This window comes from Lytechinus pictus, chromosome 5, assembly GCF_037042905.1.
Source record: "Lytechinus pictus isolate F3 Inbred chromosome 5, Lp3.0, whole genome shotgun sequence".
In the NCBI taxonomy this organism is placed as follows: Eukaryota; Metazoa; Echinodermata; class Echinoidea; order Temnopleuroida; family Toxopneustidae; genus Lytechinus; species Lytechinus pictus.
In genome coordinates, this window is record NC_087249.1 from 2667799 (window position 1) to 2691582 (window position 23784).

A 23784-nucleotide genomic window follows, 5' to 3' on the forward strand; every position below is an offset into this window, starting at 1 on the left:
CACTTTACGAGCCTCTATTCATTTTGCATATTAAGCCAGGTGTTGCCTAACAAATTAAAAAAAAATCACACATAAATGGAATAAAGGTACAAATCTGTTCAAAAAAGTCTATTTCATCAAAGTTTGTTATATTTCTCACTGTAAAAAGCTAAAGATCCTAATTATGGTATCTGAAAATTCAGGTATTTTTCTCTTTTTTAAAATTTTATTTTCAACAAAAAAAGTTGCTTAAGCAAAAATCTAACTCACTGTACACTGTGATGCCTATTTTTTCCGGGAATCTTTCTTTCTTCTTTTCTTTGTATAAATGACTATACAGCTCATGTAATTATTATCATCTATTGATGTTGAAAGTTATGATAAAATTATACTGTTTACGTACGTGTTATGTAGGCCTAGACATTTACAGAAATTAATGAGAATTCTCTCAATAACCAATCACACATCAACATCATTTAAAGTTAGTAAATTTTGTAATGAAGATATCAATATGATATCTAAATATTTTACATACACATAGTTCCATAATGTGTTCCAACTATGGATGGCCAAAGTAACTCAGATTGTCAATATTGAATGCCTGATTTATCAGTGTTTTGGTGCTCAAACTAATTTAGAAACTGCATTGGAATTCTATTTCTTGACCACTACAGCATGAAGCCAGTGCTCTCCAAAGTTGACGAGGCAATAAATATCACGATTTTGATATATTTCTGAAGTCTATAGAAAACACACGATTAGAAGATTTCTAATTTATATTCATTATGCGAGGCCAAAGCTCTGGTAACAAAGTTGTCACATTTCACTACCGAGCAGTATCTCACAATACGGACATTATATATTTTTTCACATCAAAGGGCCATAAAAAACAACACATCTTTTGGGAACTCATGAAAAATATGCTCGTATGAGCTAAAACTTTCAAGATTTAAATCCAAACTTATTTTGAGTATTATTCAGTCTTCTGCGTTGAAAAAGGTGTTTTTATATAAATTACATTTTAGATCATGATAAGGACATTTCTTTTTTGGAAAAAATGCTTTGAAGACGGCATGAGAATCCAGGCAAGCATACCATCGCACCAGCCAACAATATACCCACGGGCACACAGTGTCATTGCAGGGATTTAACAAAGAATTTATCTCCACTGCGTTGCAATAATTGATCCATGTCATGAAATACGTTATTAAAAGATGGAATGCGCGAATGATCGCTCATGCGCAGGGGGACTTTTCGTTTGGATTTGTGTTCCTCTCTGAGCTAGTAGGGATTTTTCACTAATGCGACGAATGACAGATTCAAGAACCCATGAAAATAATGTACTGAAAGTGCCCTTCAAATGACAATGAACAGCTGGGAGGTCTTTGTCGAAAATTGGTGAACCGGAACAGCAGTTTCGTCCTAAGTTTCGGAGCTGACGAAATATTGCAAATTTGTCCAGAGTCCAGGACGAAACTGCTGCATTGATTCACCAATTTTCAACAAAGACCTCTTGGTTGCCCATTGTCATGAAGGGCATTTGACAATACATTTTCTATGTTCTTAAATCCATCATGCTTCGTTGAAGCGAAAACTATCTACTTTCCTCCTGAGTAACCGTCGTGTTAGCCCCTAAAATATGATGTGAAATGAACATTCCCTGTCCATGATGGGTCCATGATTAAGAAGTACTTTCTGATCTGGAATGTAGTACGCTCAGCATAAACCACAGCTCATTCTGCAGTGCGTTGTCATGTAACTTTCATTTTTACCGCATTCTCCGTCAGACGCCCATTCAGCGCAGTTGTTGCTACTGTCATAACAATCAGGATCATCTAACAAGGGAGATAAATAAATAAATGAAAATAAGTAAACAACTGAATTGATAAATCTATAAAGGGGGCTAGTAGATATACAGTATATAAAAAAAGAAAAGTATGTAACGAGATTTGTCACCTCTCCAGCTCCCCTGCCGTCAAGGCGGTAGGTGTGAGTGGGGTGATGACGGATTTCTTTTCTGCTTGTAAATTAATTTTCGACGGGAAAGTCGCAAATGATGTTACCTATGACTATTTTTACTAATCAAAATGTGTACAAAATTGTTCCTTTTCATGGCTCCTAGATATGCCGCTACATGTCTGATTACTGAAATTCATGTGATGTAAATATATTTAAAAAAAAAAAAATCTATACATGTATAATGACATTTTTTAAGCGGCAATAAACGCTAACTACTTTCGCCCCATCTATACCCTTTGTGTCATACCCTGATAAGTGTGCATTTCATCTTTATTGTATCTGTAACGCTATATTTTAATATAGTTTCCATAAGTGTCCTACGCAATATTAAGAAATAAAAAGAATCCCTTACCAGATAGATAATGAGGTAGGCGGAACTCAGTTCAGACCAATTTCTCGAAATCGTTATCGATTTGAATTCCTGGGCATTACACAATCCGTGTTATGCTTTTACACGTGTATGCGCCCAGACATAAACCATTTAAATCTGTCGTGCTTTTTAGAGAGAGGGAGTTGGTGAATGACATCTTACCATCACACGCATTACATGATCTTCTACAGTTTGGTCTCATCCATGTTGGGTTAATCTCACATTCTCCTCGTCTAGCCCAGTCTTGACAGTGACTCTCTTGATCCTCACATACTATATGATTGAATAATAATAAAGGGTTGGTTAGATGGTTGGTGATGATCAATATCAGTCAGATTAATGATTATCAGTCAGATTAATGATTATCAGGTCTGTTATCATCGTTACAATCACCATCATTACCGCCGTTGTCATCATCGCTATCATCATCTTCATCATCATCATCACCATCACCACCACCATCATCATCATCATCACCATTATTATCATCATTATTATCATCATCATTAACACCATCATTATTATTATCATCATCATTACCATCATCATTATCATCATCACCACCACCATCATCATCATCATCATCACCATCATCATCACCACCACCACCATCATCATCATCATCATCACCATCACCATCACCATCACCACCACCACCACCATCATCATCATCATCATCACCACCACCATCATCATCACGTTCAGCACCATCATATTCATTCCCAGCTTCATCGCTACCATCACATCGCTGCCATCAAAAAAAGTATTATCCTAATAATAACTTTACAAGATTCATTATCACAATATTGTAAATATAATAATTATTACTTTGCCGGCAGCATGGTGATCACCCCAATGCTGATTTTTTTTTATAATCACGATGACCTTAATTACCTCCGTAAAAAAAATCATTCATTTTCTTTTCTATTTCTTTACAAAGGAGATTATTCTTATAATTGGTTTGCTGTAGGGCAGTGTTTGAGCGAGTATGTTATTTCTGCACACTTGAAAAATAAAGTGCTAAATAAACCATACGGTTTTCTTCAAGAGGGCATTCTATGAATTTTCCTTTAGTTGATTATTATTTTATTAAATTTGATAGAAAATGTCATTTAAAAAGTCGCTCTTGGGAGGATGACTATATTTGGAGGATATCTCCCCGAGGTATAATTAACGTCATTTTGTTCCTGACAACTCATCAGCAAAACAAATTAGATAACTGCGCCAGACACACACAGGGCGTAAAGAAAATTGGACACTTCATATCGTGGTAAAGTATAAGCATCGAAAATTACGCGCAGATTTGACAAGGTTATTTAATTAGGAATGTTACGTAATCGATGATTGGCCATCTAATTCAAATCTCAGTATGGTGCGACGAACCGATTTCTCGCTATAACCAATTAACCTCCTTGCTAAAATGTATTATTAAAGGCTCGGTCACACCGCTAGAACTTGCTGGAGCGTTCCTGGAGCGGTGAAAAAAAATCATCCCAGCTCGTTACCGTTCACCACCGTTTAACAGAAGTTGGCCCCCGTTAAGGCAACGCCGTATACGCTCGGCCACCGCTAATGGTCCCTCCTACCGCTCCGAAAGTTTTGAACTCCTCTCCGGCAAAGTTCACCACCGCTCCAACAATGCCCAGAGCAGCCCAGTCAAAGATTTGCACCACTAGACGTAAGTTCGTGGACGCTTGGGTCCGCTAGGCCAACGCAAAGATCTTAAACGCTGGACAACCGCTGCTTCGCCAGCTTTGCACGGGCGGTGATTAAACGTTGCACAAACTTTGGTGGTGCGGTTTTAAGCGTTTTACAAGCGGACACGGGATTGCTGGAATGGTGTCGGGCGTTGAAGCAGTGATCCATTGCGGTGATGAACTTTGGTTTGGCGTTGGTATGGAGGTGTCGAAGCGGGACCAGAATATCAACGCTCGCGTCAACGCTAAAGCAACGCATGCGTCAGCGGTGCACTGCTAAGGCAACGCCCGTGTTTTCCATTTTTTCCCATTTTGTGCGCGTTGACGAGCGTTGTCGAAATTCGGCCCCTCTCCCTACCATTCAAGGAACCAACAAGCCTTAATGAACTATACGTTCCCTTGAAATTTGAATGCTTTTCTTCAACAAGCCTAACCACTATTTTTTAATCAGGCGAATGGCAAAGCTAATTTATTCAGTAGAGATTGATTGTCAAACATCATTTATCAGGGCGGTGTACTTAAACAGTAGCTTACAAAGGGTTCGAACCCGGTTCGAACTTCCTATCATAACCATATTTGAGATCTTCCACCATTATTATAATTATTATTATCATTATTATTATTATTGTTATTTCCATTGTCCACAACTTGATGTTCTGTTGGTATATTAAACAGTAACCGGACTTCTTCCAGAAATTTAGGGTTATTGTTCTATTTTCTATCAAATGGGTTCTCTTCTCATTGTTCACTTCTCTTTCTAATTCAAGACATTCCGTAGGATATGAGCTGTTCCAAGCAAGCTTGCCTTCCGTATCGTTTCAAAGGACACCTCGACTCCCGAGAACAGCCAGAAAGCTTCTGTGTCTTGTTGTGACAGTTCCTAAGGCTCCGATGACTATTGGAGCCTTATGATTATTGTTATTTATTATTATCATTATTATTATTATTATTATTATTATTATTATCATCATCATCATCATCATCATTATTGTCATTATTATTATCATCATCCATGTCATCATCAGCAACAGCAACATCATCATCATCATCACTAATATTACTGTTCTTACCACTTTGTGGTACATCTATGGGATGAGTAGGAGGATCTGGTTCTTGTGGAACCACCTCTACCTCTGGTTCAGGTTCAGGTCGGGTGCACACTCCACAGCTTAACCGACAATTCTTCTTCATGTACCGCTTGTTTGCAGTACACTCACCCCTCTCCGCCCAAGCTGCACAATCTTCGTTTTTATCTACACACTCTGTATTACCAGAATAGAATAATATCAAGATTTTAATGACCGTCGTTACATGTATGTGTTTCTATGGAATGTATACAGCACTTTAAACAGGTATCACTGTTATCATTTTGTGAAGGCTTATTGTAAAGGAGAATTATCATTAACTTCAGTCTCAAAGAGAGCACAACTCACCATGCAAGAGAGGACCCCCCCCCCTATCCCATACCATTATTGCAGTACAAAAATAAAAGTAAAAGCAATCAATGATAATGGTAAACATACGAGATTGTGGTGCAGATGTAGTAGGTGTGTCAGTCACTTCTGGTTCTGTAGAGAATAAAAAAATAATTTCTTAATCATTAGGTATATAGTACATGTGATATACACTGATGAAATAAATACATTCAAGCAGAACTAGCCAAATAATTTTTGTGAAAGATGAGTGTTTTATTTCGAATACTTAAAACGGTACATAACTGTAAACTGTATTCTGTAATGAGCAGCTTTTGAGTGAAGCTGGTATGTCGTTATTTCGTATTTATTTATTTTTGTGCAAAAATATTGTAGTTACTAGTAATTAATTAGGTAATGATAGATCTCTCAAAACCACGCTTCAATAAGAATCTCATTATTTCGAGTATGAAAATAAGTCACGCAAGAATAATTATAACTAGCCGATCATTCATGTTGATCAAATAAAAATACGTCCATACTATCACAAAAATTATGATTTAATCTGAACCCCTAGCCCCACCTCCTCCCTCGCTATGATTTTCACTTAGTGAAATGGGAGTTAAGGGATGGAGAGGAAAGAAAGCAGAATATCAAGAGGGATCTGCTGCTCTTATAACGATATTCTGAAAACCAAATATGCAATATTGTTACATTTTAGTGGATTTCATCCTGCGAACGATATGCATGTTTTGTCAATGTTTACAAACCTGGCTTATACAGCATACTTTTTATAAAAATAAAAAAATAATGTTGCACTAGAGTAAAGTTTAACTAAAAGTGCATACTTTACATGAAAATAAACATTATACCTTCTTGTTCATCTATCTGGCAATTCACAAATAATTGGTCCATCTCAGATAAAGATTCTGAAAAAATAAAAGGAAATAAAAACTTGATTGATCAAAATACTGAAAGAGACATGGTATCAGAACCTTATAAACATTATAAAATGAAATTGTATTGTACTTATACATATTTCTATTACAATATAACTTATTTGGCAGTGTGAATATAAAATGAAATAAATATTGACTGATTTTCCTCACCTGGATTAAAACTGCAGCGATCTATCATCTTATTTTGACATGGAAAGACTTCTAACATGACCTTATAGAGGGTGTGATCATATCTAGCTAATTTTTCTCTCCTATCTACTCCTGTATGAACTCCATATCTATACGGTGCTAACACATTAAAGTAACTCTGAACTCCGTCGGCGAAGTACCTGATAAAAAAAAACATTAGAAATCATGTCAAACTTATACTTCATTACCCAAAGAAGCTGATATGAATTACAAAATCACTCTGCAAGACACTATCTGGCCAATTCGGCCCCACAGGGTTGTATATGTCGACTTGGTGAAATGCCAAGTCCACTCATAAACAGTTGTGTGTCATTGTCAACTTGGAGAGATATTCTTAACATAAATCATAATATTTGATTATAAGTCAAAAGCAAGATGACGTATCTCGTCATGTTTACATAATAACGCATTATCGATAGCACTTTAAGGCTTACGTAGATTAGCGCAGGTACAACGCACTCGGATTGATCCCTGCGTCAAGGTATAATGCAACGGACATAACTCACTCTTCCATAGAGTCGTCAGAGCGTGAATTAGCCCAGAGATGTTCCCGTCGTGCATGGTAGTAGGCTGCGCCAAGCTTACGACTAAACACCCTGTCTGACGCAAGACCTATCTTTAGGATGCTATGTGCAAGTGAATGAACGAATGTATCCTCATCAAACCAACGGTCACTGTCACGACATAATAGATTCTCCTCAGCAGCTGACGCAAGGGGGATATATAATGTACCTGGGTGGAATTAATTGAAAGCATTGTTATAAACTTATATTAATCAAATAAGGAACAATTATTTTTGCAAAATGTTAGAAATTGAATAATAAGAAAAAATGAAACAGAAGCAGTCAAAATAATATTTATATATTTCTGTTCTGCTCTTTGGATTAGAAGAGGGGAAAATATTTTTTGGCTTAGAAGAATGCATATTTATAAGTAAGAGAAAGTACCAATAGGCCCCTATATTCCGTTCAAGCCAATAGACAGATAATCAACAAATTCATTAAGTACTGACAGGCAGACGGGTTTTAATTCTAAAATGCCAATTTTTTTTCAAAACTCACACACGGGTTTGAGTTCAAAATCATCCATCATTCTAATTTGATAATAAACCTGCAGAGATGGTCAAGAACTAACATTCTTTTGGATGATCCCGGGAAGCTTTATCAACCTCCTATAATATACCGAGCCCCCCCCCCCCCCCCCCAAAAAAAAAAAAAAAAAAAAAATGTGGGGGAGATCACACTCGGACAGGATCCGTAATAAGACTGGACTGGTGATATGCTCAACGTGTTATCGTCATATAAATGAAGAGCGCCCTCACCTCCTAGTGATCGAATACGGTCGTTATAACTTTCATCAAGATGAGAATGTTCAGGCAGATGAATGGTGAGTTCATTCTCTGCTAAGATGGCGATACGCATGAATTTCTTATACATCTCTTGCCTGAGGTCTCTCCGATCTGCCAACATGACACGTACGACGTAACATGCACGTTTAATTGCAGCGTCAGACACACGTGATGACGCCACTATTGGGATTGCGTAAGCGTTCGTGTACTTCTGATAGAAAGGACTGCAAAGGAGGTAACATGAAATTACCAATTTATGAATCATAATTTGACTGTCTGCGTAAATAATCTAAATGTTTGTAATTGCTCAAATGATATCCAATTTTAATGAACTTCTTTCTTGGGTTTTTTCTTCACTCTTCAATTTGTTCATTTTTTTACTTTTTAATTTCCCTCGTCTCCTTTTGTTTTAATACTTAAAAAAAAATCATAGGGGGGGGGGGGCTTCCCCTTGTAGCACCACCCCTGTATAATGTCATATTTCATTTGTAATGGTACATAAATGTAATTCTGTTTCAGAACATAAATTTGGAATGGATACCAATATTATTTTCAACCGAACAGCAGATCAGAATATTCACACATGAACAGTGCTGTTTGCTTTTCGATGACTGATGGAATTCTGACCCGCATTCATTTACATCTGACCTTTGACCTCTGAACTGTAGTACTAACCTTAGACCCATGTTGACCCTTACATGAGCAGGCACTGGACCTACATGGTCACATCGCCATGAGTTGAGTGCAGAACCATGTCGATCGCCCTTATTACGTCTCGTATACTGCAGATACGTAGCTGAATATCAACAATAAAGTAAAACATGAAAAGGTTAGGATTTCTTATTTTCTCCCCCCAAAAAATCTGAATAATATACCCTATTTTCATTCGCAAAGAGTTTGAGATGACAATGTATAGGGTTCATCAATGGCGTCTTCTTAATCCACATTTTTTTTTTCTTCTGGTGTGTGATAGCTGATACGAACACAATATAGGCCTTAAGAAACCCTGAGAAGTTTGCCATTATGGATCTGTTTTCAAAAGCCCAATCTAATTTCGTTAGTGCACTAGCTGATATAAGAATTATAGATTCAATTGTAATAAACTTTCTTCTTATTTTTGTTTTAAAAAATATTTGCTCTTTTTATCTACCCCCCCCCCCTGTCTCATGATATTTATCTCTCATACTTACAATATTGTGCTGAATTTCTGATAAAGTAAGCTCCAGTCTCTGTTTCTTCCGATAGTGTTCCATTAGCTTTAATTTTGCAAGGGTGAAAAGGAAAGATTGATAATTAAAATATAAGTTTATATCCGTGTATGGTGAATTGTATCTTGATCATAAAGAATGAGAATAAATATTCAAGTGTAAATAGGGGTTAACTTACGGGTTCCATCCCCTTCTGTACATTGTCCACAGCTCATACGACAATGCCAGTTCATCCAACCAGGGTTGCTTTCACATTCTCCTCGGAACTGCCAAGCACTGCATTCATCCCTCTCATCTCGACATCCTGAATGATAAAAACAAAAAATGATAGTGATGATGACACTACGACGACGGTGGTGGTGGTGATGGTGGTGGTGGTGATGATGATGATGATAATGATGATGACGATAGTGGTGATGGCAGTGATTACGATTAAGATGATATTGTGCTGACGATGACGGTACAGATGGTGATGATGGTGGTGATGATGATGACAATGGTGATGATGATTAAGATGATGATGGTGATGATGGTGGTGGTGGTGATGTGGTGGTGATGGTGATGATGATGATTGTGATAATTACGGTGATGGTAGTAATAAAGATGAATATGAGGATGATGATGGTGATGATGATGATGATTGTTACATTGATGGCAGTGATTCATATCTTCTTTCTGTTGCGAGGTATCGTTTTCAACAGTTCAAAAGCGTAGACTCTACCAAAAGTCAGTGAAAAACTTAATGAAAAATTGTCATTCATATAAGGACAAAGAGCAAATGACAAACCTAACATTTCAGAAATCTTACAATATCCAATTGATTTTATTACAACCGACTTAGATTTCATTTTTATAATCTATACGAAGCTAAGTGTGCAGAATGATAACGATAATTTACCTTTCCTGAGATTTTTTCTCAATTATACCCATGTAAGAAATATTAAAGTTTAGAGGATAGTAATTTGCATTTCATGAAATAAAAAAAGAAATCGTCTCTTTTATCTCAATTTTCAGAACCTAGAAAATGTAATATAATGATAATAGGAATGTGCTAATTGGTTAATACTTACCACATTCTAGCTCATCTGACCAATCACCGCAGTTGTTAGTTGAATCACAGGCTGAATCTCTGTGGATGCATTTTTCTCCATTGGCGCATGGAAAATCCTGAGAATTGCACGATTCTTTGCCTATCAAGTTTAAAAAGCGAACAAACATAATTAGCCTATTATCAAAATGAGACTTCCAACGCACATACACCATAACACACACTCATACCTCACGACAAAAATGATTAAATCCGATCGTTTTAACCATATTTTGATGCACACTTATGAAATATTAAGTTTCAATGCAACAAATCACATTAAAATATCAGTAACTTCATTATGAAAAACTGGAACGTCTTTTATTAATTTCGTTCGTCAATTTTGCCAATGAATTCAAGTCAGTGGTGGTGTCGAAATTTATATGAAACATCAATGTGGTTGATTTTCTATCGACTGCACACATGTGTTTCAGCAGACCCCTCTGATCCTACGATTTGTCACTTACGTGTAACATTATAAGACCTTCAAAAACTGTTGTGTTGCCCCAATCTGACCGCTGAAAGAGAAAACACGGTCACAATTTTTTTTAGTAGACACAAAGGCCCGTATTCTGAAGTCAGGTTTAACTTAGACCATGGTCTAACTCTGTGCTAAAATTATGGAAAGCCAAAAGTGTCAAAATTTTTATTAAGTTGTATGTTTCTTATGTTTGCTGTGCTCTTTCCTGATTCATCGATGGTGAAGACAATCATCTTTTTATACTTCCTACACAATCATGAATGATTTGAGAGCCAAAGAGGTGAAATATTATATCTCTATTGTTAGTGATTTATATGACAATTGGCTAACCATACTTACACCACAACTTTAAACCCGAGTTTAAGTTAAAACAGAGTTCAGAATACGGGCCAAAATATTCAATTGAAGTGCTTTTGTGAGAAAATGTCAGATTTGGGTGAAGAATTTGCTCAAATTTTTATTCAAAGCACTTTAATATGTGTCTTGAAATAATGACTGCATGAATAAATCATCCCAAACGTGATTTTATCTGTAGGGAGCAAAAGCAAAGGTTTAAAAAGAAATACAACAAGAAAACCGACTGAAAGACCCAATATTCATATTTGGAGATTATGAGGGCAACATAACATTTTCGAGCTAAATCTTTAGAGCCTATCCTTATGGTTAGTGTCATCATAAGTTCATCATCATCCTTGTCATCCTCGTCATCATAGCGTCATAATAGCCCCATCATCACCCTCACCATTGCCCTAGTCGTATTTACAGTTGCTATGATAGTGTCATCATTATCATCCTTGCAAACATTGTTATGATGTTCATCACATTATCACCATCATAGCGTCACCAACATCCATTTCATCAGTATGATATCAACCTCCTTATCATCATCCTATTCGTCGAGGTCATCGTAATTATCACATGCATCATCTACTCATTCGTCAATAAATCATGGTCGTCCTCGTCGATGTCGTCATTGTACTTCTCGTAAACATATACTTACAGTCTTTCTCATCGGAGCGGTCACCGCAATCGCCATAGCCATCACACACCAGTTCGTCTGGCATACATTGCATCCTGCTCTTGCACATGAAATGTTGATCCGTACAGTCATCCAAGATGGCTCCTAGTTGGAGGGTTCAATAAACGATAAACGATTCAATTATTGAGAAATCTCTCTATTAGTTCATTAATGAGGATGACTGATACGACTTTTGTTCAGAATATTTATATTATTTATAACGATTACTACAAATAAGCATACAGAATTTGTCAAAATATTTCTGAACAGACATTGAAATGACATCAGCTTTTCAGCAGAAATTATATCTACTTTGGTTTAGTTGGAGCCAAAATTACGCCATGAAGTATACCATAAATATATGCATTTAAGGTTTAAAATTCAGAAGTATAAGATATTATTTTGAATGGCATATCAGTTCGGTGATTGCGGCTATCGGTTCACATATACCTTTAGGTGGCGGTTCTATATCCTTGCAGGTCCATCCATCTTTATCAAGCTCTTGACCACTAGGACAAGAACATGTGTAGGAGCCGTGGGGTTCGTTCACACATGGACCATCGCACCAATCATCGTATTCTAGGCATTCATCGATATCTATAGAAATATGAAGGCATGTATTTTTTAATGTTGCATAATGAAACCATATTCCAAAGAGACCAAGCATAATCTACATGCATCAAAACAATTGAATTGAGTTGAATTCCTCTTCTATCGGCACCTACCCCCCCCCCCTTCTCCCTTTCTCTCTCTCCCACCCGCCTCTCTCCCTCTTTCCCTTCCTCCCCTCCCTCCCCTCCTTTCCTCCATCTCTCTGAATTTCATTTCTATATTGGTGAGGGAGTAATGCCATATAAAAACCCATTATCATTATGAGTTGACCATGAAATTATATATTGTCACAATGGACATCATCTCTGTATAAAAATTCAGCCCTTGATGTAATTTAAGTAATGTAAGGTCAACAAATTATTCAAAATATATTCCTTTAAACGTGGATTAGGACTATAACACATTGTTTTGAAGAATTATCATTCAGCATAATGTTGGCACAATATTCATATTTTCTTCGTATATTAGTGTAATCGTCACTGTGAAAGGACTTACCCTCACAGGTTCCTCGGCGTTCATGGAAGTAAAAACCTTCTTCACATATGCATTCACAGTGATATCTATCAAGCGATATCCCAAACAAACATTGCATTCCATCACAAGCTATAAAAAAAATGTATATATAGAAAATCAATAATCAAAGCTTATATCATTGTGACATAATTAGGTCAAATTCTTGGCACCCAACAAGCTATCATTCACTGATAATTCAAGAACGATTAATTTCACTGCTGGAAAGCAACTTCCAATAATGGTTTTCTTTAAAAGTTAGTGTGTTTTCAGAACCAAGAGTACAAAAAACTATAAAACATAGATATACTTAGACCGTATTATTCAGCGTTTGAGAAACAACGTCACAACTCGCTGCTTAATAATGACCGAGTTCGGATACCATCAAGTTTTTCTGAACATGCAATGTCTTTTTTTTATATTCTCCTATAAACTTTATAAATATTGTAATACTTTTGTATTGTGTGACAAAGACACGTTCTTTTGTTTTTGTTGTCACGATCTTGCAGAAAAACATCAATCACGAGAAAATAATTTTTCTCGAATTTCGTTATTCCGCCCTCTATGCCAGATGTGAAAACACTATAAACTGATTCATGGCCCCATGTTCCCTTCTTATTTTCGGTACTGTTTACAAATGAATTTATATCATAAATGTATAAGAAAAATGGGTCTTTAACTCACGGGGCGAATCTGGTTTAGCAGGGAGTCGAGAGCATGTTCTATTATCTTGGTTAATGATATAATCCACGTGACAGTAACATATATAACTCCTATGCGTGTTGATACAACCTTGCTCACAGCTATTTAGACCCTCAGAACACTCGTTGATATCTTAAGAGAGAAAGAACAAATCTAGATTTAATTTCCTGATGGTGGTGGTCGTGTTGGTGAAGTGGTGGAAGTGGTGGCTGAGTAGTGATGACAATAATGATGATGATGATGAGGATGATGACAAAGGTGATGATGATGGTTACGATGTAATGTTGATGATGATGGTGATGGTGATGATGATGGTTACGATGATGATGACGATGATGGTGGTTCTGATGATTATGGTGGTAATGGTTATGATGATGATGATGATAATGATGGTGATGATGATGATGATGATAATGATGGTGGTAATGGTTATGATGATGATGATGATGATTATGATGATGATGATGGTGGTGGTGGTGGTGATGATGATGATGATGGTGGTGGTGGTGATGATGGTGATGATGATGATGATGATGATGATAATGATAGTGATGGTGGCAATGGTTATGATGATGATGATGGTGGTGATGATAGTGATGGTGGTAATGGTTATGATGATGATGATGGTGATGATGGTGGTGGTGGTGATGATGATGATGATGGTGGTGGTGGTGATGATGATGATGGTGATGATGATGGTGGTGGTGGTGATGATGATGATGATGATGGTGGTGGTGGTGATGATGATTGTGATGATGATGATGATCATCATGATGATGATGATGATGATGATGATGGTGGTGGTGGTTCTGATGGTGATGATGATGATGTTGATGATGATGATGATGATGGTGATGATGGTGATGATGATAATTCTTTTGGGAACTTATACAAGGGGTATAATGAGCAAAAAAATACATAGATCACTTTCGGGTAATATAACTCAATTCAATAATGTATACTCAACAACATTGAATCAATCAAAACAAAACGTTAAGACCTACTTTTTCTAACATCCTGATCATGTATGCACTTGACTTAAAACAATACTGTCAATGCCTGGTAATTTGTATATCTTTTTATATTCTACATGTTCTACGCTGATGGCATCTTAGTGCACTTATATATCGTGGGAAAGGCACTATAGAAATATGAAAAATTATTGTTATTCAAATATGGAAATATCTTTAAAAGGGTGGGTGGGTTGCAGAAATTGTAAATAATGGCACCTGTCGATCATTAATTTTGACATAATTTCACAATAAACCGGGAGTCTCACCTTCGCAAACTTCTGTGATGAAATTATACCTCATTCCATGGCCGCAGCTACACTCGCATCTATTGATATCTAGTCTGGAATTATCATAGCAAGCCAAACCTGAACATACTGAAGATTCAAAGAAATGGATGTTAAAAAGTTATTTCTACATTTTGTTTTCAATCCAACCACCTCCATGATCCAACCTATTTTGCTATGAAAAAAAAAACAGCCTAAAATCAAGATGATAACGCAGGTGATGGTGGTGGTGGTGCTTTTGATGTTAATTCTTTCTTTTAATAATCAACCAATCAACAACGAAATATTTACATGGAAGAGTGAAAGCAAAGATTGAATTGATTGATTAATTGATTCATGAATGAATGAAATAAACGAATAACTAGATAAATAAAATGATACTTTTCACAAGATTGATTCCTTAAATGCACTAAGCTGTGCGAGCGGCATCTCGAGCTAATAATGATACGTGGTTAGGCTTTTTATCACGTGGAAAAGTTATCTTTATTATCATTATCATTATGCAGGTAAGCTGACTTTGAGTTTTAACTTACATAATGGTTTTGGAGCTAAATAACAATCCCAGCCGTTAGTATGAAGAACGTATCCATGGCGACATCTACATTCAAAAGAACCAGGATTATTGGTACATGTTCCTTTGCAACGTCGAGGGTGCTCTCTGCACTCATTAATATCTATAATTGAAGGGGGAGTGTTAAATAGGAAAAAATACAAGAGTATAAAAATCAAAATGTTTATTTGATAACACGGTTGCGTAATGTAGATACTTAAAAGAACATATAGGCCTAAAAATAAATTTTATTATTGTCAAAGTTTCACGATTGGTATCTGAAATGGTATACCCACCGAAGTTGTATACATGTAGACACCGCTACCACTTACATCCACTCCCCTCTCTAATCCTCTCTGCCATTCCCACCCGCCCCCCCCCCCCTCCCCCCTCTTTTCAAGTTCATCGTATTCCACTTTTCCCCATCTCTCCTCCCTGCATCCACCCCATCACCACTCCGTCCCGAAGCCGTATAGTCCATGCTCCTATCAATGGAATTATGACATTATAGAAGTCATGTTTATCTCATAAAAGCGGATGAGACAAGGTCTGTGAGGTGAGGAGATTAACCCACGTAATAACCAGTCAATGTCAAAACCCACGCAATAAAGAAGGATAACTCCATTCAAAACAGGTCAAAACATTGAAAAGGATGAAACATTGCAACCTCAAGAGATGTGAGGAAGGACACTGAATCCATTTCTTCGAAAGCGGGGGATGATGATGGCGTCCTTAACAAAGGAAGGAGGAAGAGGATGGAAAGAAGCAAAATGGACAGAATCATGACAACAATGTATAGAACAATGCATGAATAAGAAGAGCAAATATAGATATAAAAAATAGCAATGATATCATCATGGTCGTGGTTACAATCTAGCACAGTGTCGTGCGGATCAGTGGCGGTACCAAGGTTAGAGACATGGTAGGGCAATACCCCCTCCGTCTCCCCCCCCCCCCCCCCGCCCTCAAGTTAGTGGCGTCGACACCCAACCAACCCTGTCATTTTTTTGTAGTGCTCGGCATAACTTAAAACTCTTGATTCCGCCACTGACAAATAATATACCTTCGCATCTTTGATAGCTGGAGCGTCTGTACCCCTCGTCACATTCACATCTGCATAAAGACGTGTTCACATGCTCATTTCTATCGCACGTAATCTGGCATGAATCTAAGAGAAACATAGAAAAGGCACAGGTGTTATAATGGTTAAAAGTTAAAAAAAAAAAAAAAAGTTCAGTAGACATGGTAGAGCAGATGTATGTGTAAGCTTTATATTGGCCTGTTCAAGATTCGTCAAAGAAATACATACTGACCTGACGACGTAATCGTTCGAGATATTTATATTATTAATCACCCATACCCATAAGCATATCCACATTTATATAACCACAATATATATGATTAATATAATAAATATATGGACCTACGTTTAAACCCACTTGATCAAGTACCAGGGTCTGAAATTCCCTCATTTGGGGTACTATGAGTATGAGTAAAATGGATATGCCTATATACTGGAAAACTGACGATATTGTTCATGCTCTAATGCCATTAGACCATAAACGAACTGGTTGTAGACGAAATGAGATAAGACAATGTGGACGAACAGTGCATTAAAACAATGAACAAGACCAAATGGCAGTTTACCTGATGGCTCATCAACTCTTGCTGGGCTTGGTCTGGTCTTTGTAAGAAAAGATCAAAGAGAAATCAATGAATACAAAAGGAAGAACATTTTAACATTGATTTAAAGTACCTTTTGTCTGCACGTACCACCCTCTTATTTGTTTTCATTCATGCACGAATAGGTGTTCGATTTCAATTTATATTAATGTATTGCGATTCATTATTATAGGTAGAAATGCACGAGAAGTTATTTTTACAGTTACCTATATCATAAACCTTGCGTGTTTACCGAGGAAGTTTGGAGAACATGGTCTTCCTGTCATCATCAGATCATGGTCATAAAACCAAACAGAGATTTTATTACCAATGATTAGTAAATACTGATATGCCATAGTTGATTGAAAATAAATGAAACACATAAATATAAAAAAGAATGTGCAACGGCTGTTCTAACGAAATTCGTTACCAAAGATATGTTCGTTTTCATTAAGAAATACGTGAAAAGGTGATTTATTAATACTAAATAGGTTCATTATTGCGGATTGAAATAATCGCTAGAGGGTATTCATTTGTCTCGCAATCTACTATGGTGATTTATTGTTATCAATGAACATGATGAAGGTAAAACTAAGACAATTGCAACTAGATTTGTCTCTACATGTATATAACAAAGAAATGTATTTTAATTTGACTTACCATAAATTTTTAAAAAGTCATTTCTCTAATATTGAATTTGAATCTCATTTATTTGTTGCTTGTTTTTTTAATTCAATACTTTCGTCAACAATGCGAAATCTATTTCGACCTACATAACTTATATCTATACCGCCTTGAAACCAGGAAACGGGACACGTACTGAAGAAAAAAAAACTGTAGGCCTTGATCAAACTGTTAGCAAATTCTATGACAACAGTGAAAGATATAACTATAGAATTAAACGCAACAGCCAAGGTCATTTCCAAATACAGAGAAAGTGCATTCAGATGGTTCGCATTAGAGACTTGTTAATTAACAGTTCTAGGTTAACCGGGTACTTCCTGTGCCCAATTTTTTAAGGTTTGTTTTCAATGACAGATTTACTTTCAGCCATTCAAACTGCATGATTTCACTAGCTTATAACAACAGGCATGACAAGGTGAAGACCCTGGTCATGGGAAAATGAAGGTACAATCGAAAGATTGGATGGATGGGATGGAAGACTGTAATTCCGAGTCCTGGATCATGAACATGATGAGTGTTTAATTAAAGCCCATTAACAGTTGATTCATTGTCACACCATTATAATTAGATAGGACAGGGGAATAGATAAATAAATTTAACAACCAGATATTATTCACTCGCTTTCAAGTGAAAGTATTCGGTTTTTGTGTCTGTAAATAAGACTGGTATTTGTTAGATCTGCCGCTAAGATATCCACCGGGAAATGATTCGCTATTATTTTGTTCAGTTAGAAATTAATTAACTTTTTATTATTCATTTTACTTAATTAATTTATTCATTTATCTATATAATCTATTTTCATTTATTCATTCTTAAATATTATTTCATATTCATTTATATTTGGAGGCGGGTGTTCTGACGTTTCTCAGCTTTCCCCGAATCGAAACCATTCATTCTTAATTGGCGATGATCTACCTCTAAGGATTATGTCAATTTTAAATTGATTGAGATCAGCCCCTAAAGGCCATTTTTAGAAAAGTAATTAAGCCCCAGTTTGTTATTCCTGCTCATTAAAACAATGTACATTTTTAATTCTTAACGGGAAATTTCACTTGTGCTTGTAGTGGTAAAAGTAAATCCCCATTTTTATTATCCATCCCTCTCAACTATATACATGTAGAAACGAATCATTATCCTACTGTAAAAAAAAAAATATATATATACATGTATATGGGCTCTTAAAGGGGTACTCCAGGCTGAAAATAATATGATTTGAACAGATATAGAAAAATCAGACAAACAAAACACTGAAAAGTTGATCAAAATCGGACAAAAAATAAGAAAGTTATGCATTTTAAAGATTTGCATTACTCCGGTGAAACAGTTCCAGACATGTCTCATGAATATTCAATGAGCAAACTGATGATGTCATATCCCCCACTTGTTCTGAAATTAGGTTGATTCAAATTTTTACCTTCGAGAACTAAAAAAAATTAATGACAACTGATTTAGTGCACTATATATCATTTGCTGCGACTTATTTTATTACAAGGGAGACATATCATTCACACATGTATGAAAAATGAAACAATTATGATTTCATGTAATAACATAAGAAAAGGGAAAGTTGGGATGTGACATCTTCAACCCACCTAATGAATATTCATGACGACGTGTATATAAATGTTTTCACAATGTATTGCTAATCTTAAAAGTTCAATAACTTCGCTATTTGTTATCCGATTGTGATGAAATTTTCAGCATTTTGCTCTGTGAATTTTACTCTATTTATTTAGTTATAAATATTTCAGCCCGGAGTATTATTTAAGGTATAGTTATATTAATGTGCTCATTGATAAAAAGATGAATGAGTCATCCCCCTCAATGTGCTGACGGAGGAGGCTTATCATTTAACACAATATGCGTCATGTCCTCTTTAAAAAGGAAACATTGGATTGGCTCGAAAGACGATTTCATTATGGAGGAAGAATTCAAAAGTCGAATTCCTTGTCAAGTTCAGAGAAAGTGTAAAAAAATACCAATGGTCATGGAGGAAACAACAAAAAAGACTTGATAGTGGCATAGTGGGACAGATCAAGGTTGGGTTTGGATGTTACCCATGAAATGGCTTGCTGGGAAACAAGTTTGATGAGAGATTTTTCTCGCTCAATATTACGATGTTCAAGTTGACTATAAACTTGGAGGAAAAGGGTGAATATGCTTCCAACTATAATATAAGAGTCGATCCTCGAACAGGTGCGAATCTAGATCTATTGGGGCACAGGTGATCCCATCCCTCAGTTGCCCCCCCAAAAAAAAAAAAAAAAAAAAAACTTGTACACCGTGTCTACTCTTTTATGTGGAGTAGCTCTTGAAAAAAGAGAACTTCAAGTACATAAAATATCTTCAGTTTACTGTCATAACTTGTATAATAATTATGAATTAACTTTTTTTCAAAAAAGGATATTGCATATATTATTTTAGTAGTCAATTCACCATATAGTATAAAGGCCTATTTTGTTTATATCATGTTGCAGAAAGGAGCTAGAGTAACTGGTTACATTATGTTCCTTTAAAAACCTTCACTTGAAAACATGTAAACTAAACACAACTCCAGTTGACAAACCACACCGGATTGAGGTTTTCGATAGAAGAAAAAAAAAGTTTTTTTCGCCTGCACAGCAGTTTCACATCAAACAACGTATTAAGTAATGTAACACATGTTGAAGGCATAGAGAGGCATGTGAACTTGGCGTTCGGGGTGAGCGGTTACGATAAGTCCTTTTGGGAGTTTGAATCTCGGAGTCGAACCAGAAGTAAAAAGCAGATAAATAGTCTATACACGTGTATACCTGTCAGGTTGTTTTTTAGGCCTCCATGGTCGAGTATGCCTAGAACCCCAATTTTAAAGTGCTCTGAAGATACAAACTCTGGAACAAACTCAAAAGTGGGTTCTGATTTCCTTTGCTGCTTTGGATTTTAAATTATTGGATAAGTATATAAAAAAATGAACATGATTGTGAAAACTGAGGGTATTGCCCTTCAAGTTTTGAGAGAGTTTTGATATAATCTAAACAAAATCCTCTACCATAGTATGCAATCCAGTGGGTCAGAAAATTTGTGAAAATCTAAAGCCCTATCGCGGTGATATTGATCCAACAACAATCATCTTTGGGTTATAATCGCTATGGCAACGTCTCAAAGGGTTAATACTGAATAGTCTATACGGGTCGGCAGCCGATGATGGTGGGCGCGGGAAAGCCTCTTCATCCCCACCCCCACCACTCCAGTGGATCATGATGGTCTCCTTAAAGCTTCATGTTGACAGTATTGATCAACTCATGTTCAGTCACATTGGGCCGTCACTGGTCCATTAACACTTGCCCAACCCAACTTAAACATCACATACAGGGGATAAAAGCAGTATGATTCAGGACTTTAGTGGCCGAAAATAGTAACCACACTTTGGGGGCATAGTGGATCGAGGCCTATAATATTCGATCTTTCATTACGAAGTCTTTCGTGACAATCCAGACGTTGTACAACATACAACTTTGTACAACATTTCATTCATGTAGGCCTATTATATATAGACAGCTGAAAGAGTGTGTCACTAATTAGCCGAGTAATCTTGTCTATCAACATACCGGCGGAAATTCTCTTACCTGTCTCTGTTTCCTCCTTGCAGATGACCCTCCGATGACACATATAACAAGTAATACAGAAAACATCCATCCTCTTTTTAACGCTGTCATATTCATTGTCCACAGAAACTAGTCTTTACACTGTCGGTTCTTGTTGATATTCTATCCAAATTTGTTCCACACTCCACCAGTAAGATCAGGAATGATAATTCTTCCACAAATTTCCAGTCTCGAGTTTTATGGGTGTTACCATACACTCAGCTCATTTAAAGTGACGTTATTTAGTAGGCCTATTAAAAGAATATAATCTAAGAACTGTCCCGTCGGCGTCGGTGTAATGATTCGGGTACCTAAAGGCCTATAACAGCTTTATTTATGGACTGAAATTATCAGTGATTGTTTATTCTTATGAATTATTTCATTTTCCGAATTAAACGAGAAAATAGAAGTTACAACATGTATTAATCCAGGTCCATGTTCGACTGATTGTTACAAGATTAGAGAAGTGAGAGTATCCAAATTATAAGGAGATTCCGGAACATATTTCCCCCTTCTTTTGGTTACATCTCCAAGAAGATCATCGATGCGTTAACGATCTTGTCTTTGATCGCTTCAGGTCAAGGACATATTGAACATGTTTTTGAGCCAAGAAAAGACATCCAACAAAACGACAACTTTCGCAGATTCGTCCGAATGTTCCAAGAAACAGAAGAAAACTCACGTGATCCCATTGATACACACAAAAAATGATAATAACAATACACTGCTTCACAAGCGCAGCAAATATAAGGAGTTAAGACGAGGTGACTTCATATATAAGGTGTACAGGTGGTGCAGTTTGTGCTGTCATCAAAAGCAGTTTGTGAAGACGACCCACCAATGACCACCGATGACGTTTCGATGTCACACCAAGGACGGGACCAAGGAGCACTTGGTCACACTCACTCAGCTCTGTCTAGTATACAAAACAGATGCGTAAGATTCCCCACGAGTTCATTCCGATTCAGGTTATCTATACTCCTTGTTGGTTCTTTTCTGAGGGGTCCACCATCTTAGCAAAGGATTCCATAACGTTAATAAAAAGAATAAGGTACCAAGCGAGGAGGTGGGATCATATGGAGAGTGAACAATGATGTAGACTCCCTATTCCAAAATTCTGTACAGTGCATACAAACACTTCGCTGGTAGTCAGTTTGGCGCTGACTGGTGGAACTATACGTACGATTTTCCGAGCATCTGTTGATCTTACGTCTACAGGTGGTAAACTTCGTATTTATTTTCTTCAGTAAGGCCTAGTAGACAAGATAGGAAAAGACTATAATATAATGTCTCTGCCCTAAGATTCGACCTCGAGCTTGTGACCTAAGTAACTGGCTATCATAGCAGATGTCCCAATTAAATGTTACTTCTCTTCTCCTTTTGATGTATATATACCTTCTACCACCGTTTTCATGATGTAGACCTCACGGAGACCTCATGCTTTTCACGAGGTACATTGTAATTGAGCTTGACAGGTGGAATTTAGTCTACACGAACAGACTCTATATTGTCCAAGTGAGCATTGTAATGTTTTGTGTTTTTTTTTGGTTCGCCTCCGCACTGCAATTATATCTTCTCATTATTAGTCTCACAATGCAAAACCTGAAAATAATTATAAAAACTCGTCATTGATATTTTGCAATGAATTCATCTCTGCTCTGCACTAGCAGTCAGATAGAGCATGGACCTATCACCAACAGCAGAAGAGCTAAGTAAATGGAAGCCCTGCTTGGTCCCTGTTCGGGAGCAGACCAACGATTGATATCGAATTATTTATTCGAGTAAGGTGAATTATTTTTAGGACTCAGCATGGAGTTGGTAGACAAGTTTTTTTTTGTCATACACACTTAAAATGTTTGGCAACATACTGTCCACTGTGTTGGGTAATGTATGTTGGTAAAAAAATGTATTTATTCTGGGCAATTATTATCCAATATTGAGCAAATTATTTTATTACCCAATTATTAGATTTGAGCAGAATTTAACATATAGTTGTGTGGACAGTATGTTGCCTTGGGTTGGTTAAAAGTTGGGCATTTTTTGCCAAGGTAACTCTCAAATCAACCTCCACTCCATATCCACCCGATCCTTTTACCCAATGATCATTAAATCATAATCCTTGATGTCAAATTATATTTCCTGAGTGCGACCAACTTAGTTTTGCATCGCACTTTATGCCTCGGCTCCCACAAATAATAAATGAATTTAAAAGAAGAATACAAAAATAAGAAATCTTGTAATTGATCTATTGTCGGTACTTCCATACAACAGCGCCACCTTTTCCTGGACAGTGCGGGGGGGGGGGGTGGGGGTGAGGGCAAACTCTGTTGGAGATATCTCAAACCGGATAACCAGATTCGTTATCGCGAAATTTTAC

The 23784-nt window shown here is 36.6% G+C and overlaps 1 protein-coding gene across 1 annotated transcript; it reads right to left on the bottom strand.

Moving 5' to 3' along the window:
* Nucleotides 1-216: 216 nt before the first annotated feature.
* Nucleotides 217-22865, bottom strand: LOC129262580 (fibrillin-2-like). The gene is made up of 21 exons (XM_054900716.2): nucleotides 21390-22865; nucleotides 17086-17122; nucleotides 16502-16606; nucleotides 15422-15562; nucleotides 14871-14978; nucleotides 13574-13723; nucleotides 12875-12982; nucleotides 12218-12364; nucleotides 11750-11872; nucleotides 10252-10371; nucleotides 9360-9485; nucleotides 9164-9229; nucleotides 8649-8769; nucleotides 7947-8197; nucleotides 7132-7357; nucleotides 6587-6765; nucleotides 6350-6406; nucleotides 5589-5633; nucleotides 5136-5327; nucleotides 2531-2641; nucleotides 217-1814 (listed from the first exon to the last, which is right to left on the bottom strand). The coding sequence occupies exons 1-21, from the start codon at nucleotides 21483-21485 to the stop codon at nucleotides 1696-1698; spliced, it is 2628 nt and encodes an 875-aa protein (XP_054756691.2). The 5' UTR covers nucleotides 21486-22865; the 3' UTR covers nucleotides 217-1695.
* Between the last annotated feature and the right edge of the window lie 919 nt (nucleotides 22866-23784).

Excerpts from the sequence above, each read along its gene's own strand:
- LOC129262580 (XM_054900716.2), bottom strand. The coding sequence starts at position 21,485 with ATGAATATGACAGCGTTAAAAAGAGGATGGATGTTTTCTGTATTACTT. Across the intron at positions 13,724-14,870 it reads CATCACAGAAGTTTGCGAAG|ATATCAACGAGTGTTCTGAG; the intron begins GTGAGACTCCCG and ends TTCTCTCTTAAG. Across the intron at positions 11,873-12,217 it reads TATAGAACCGCCACCTAAAG|GAGCCATCTTGGATGACTGT; the intron begins GTATATGTGAAC and ends CCCTCCAACTAG.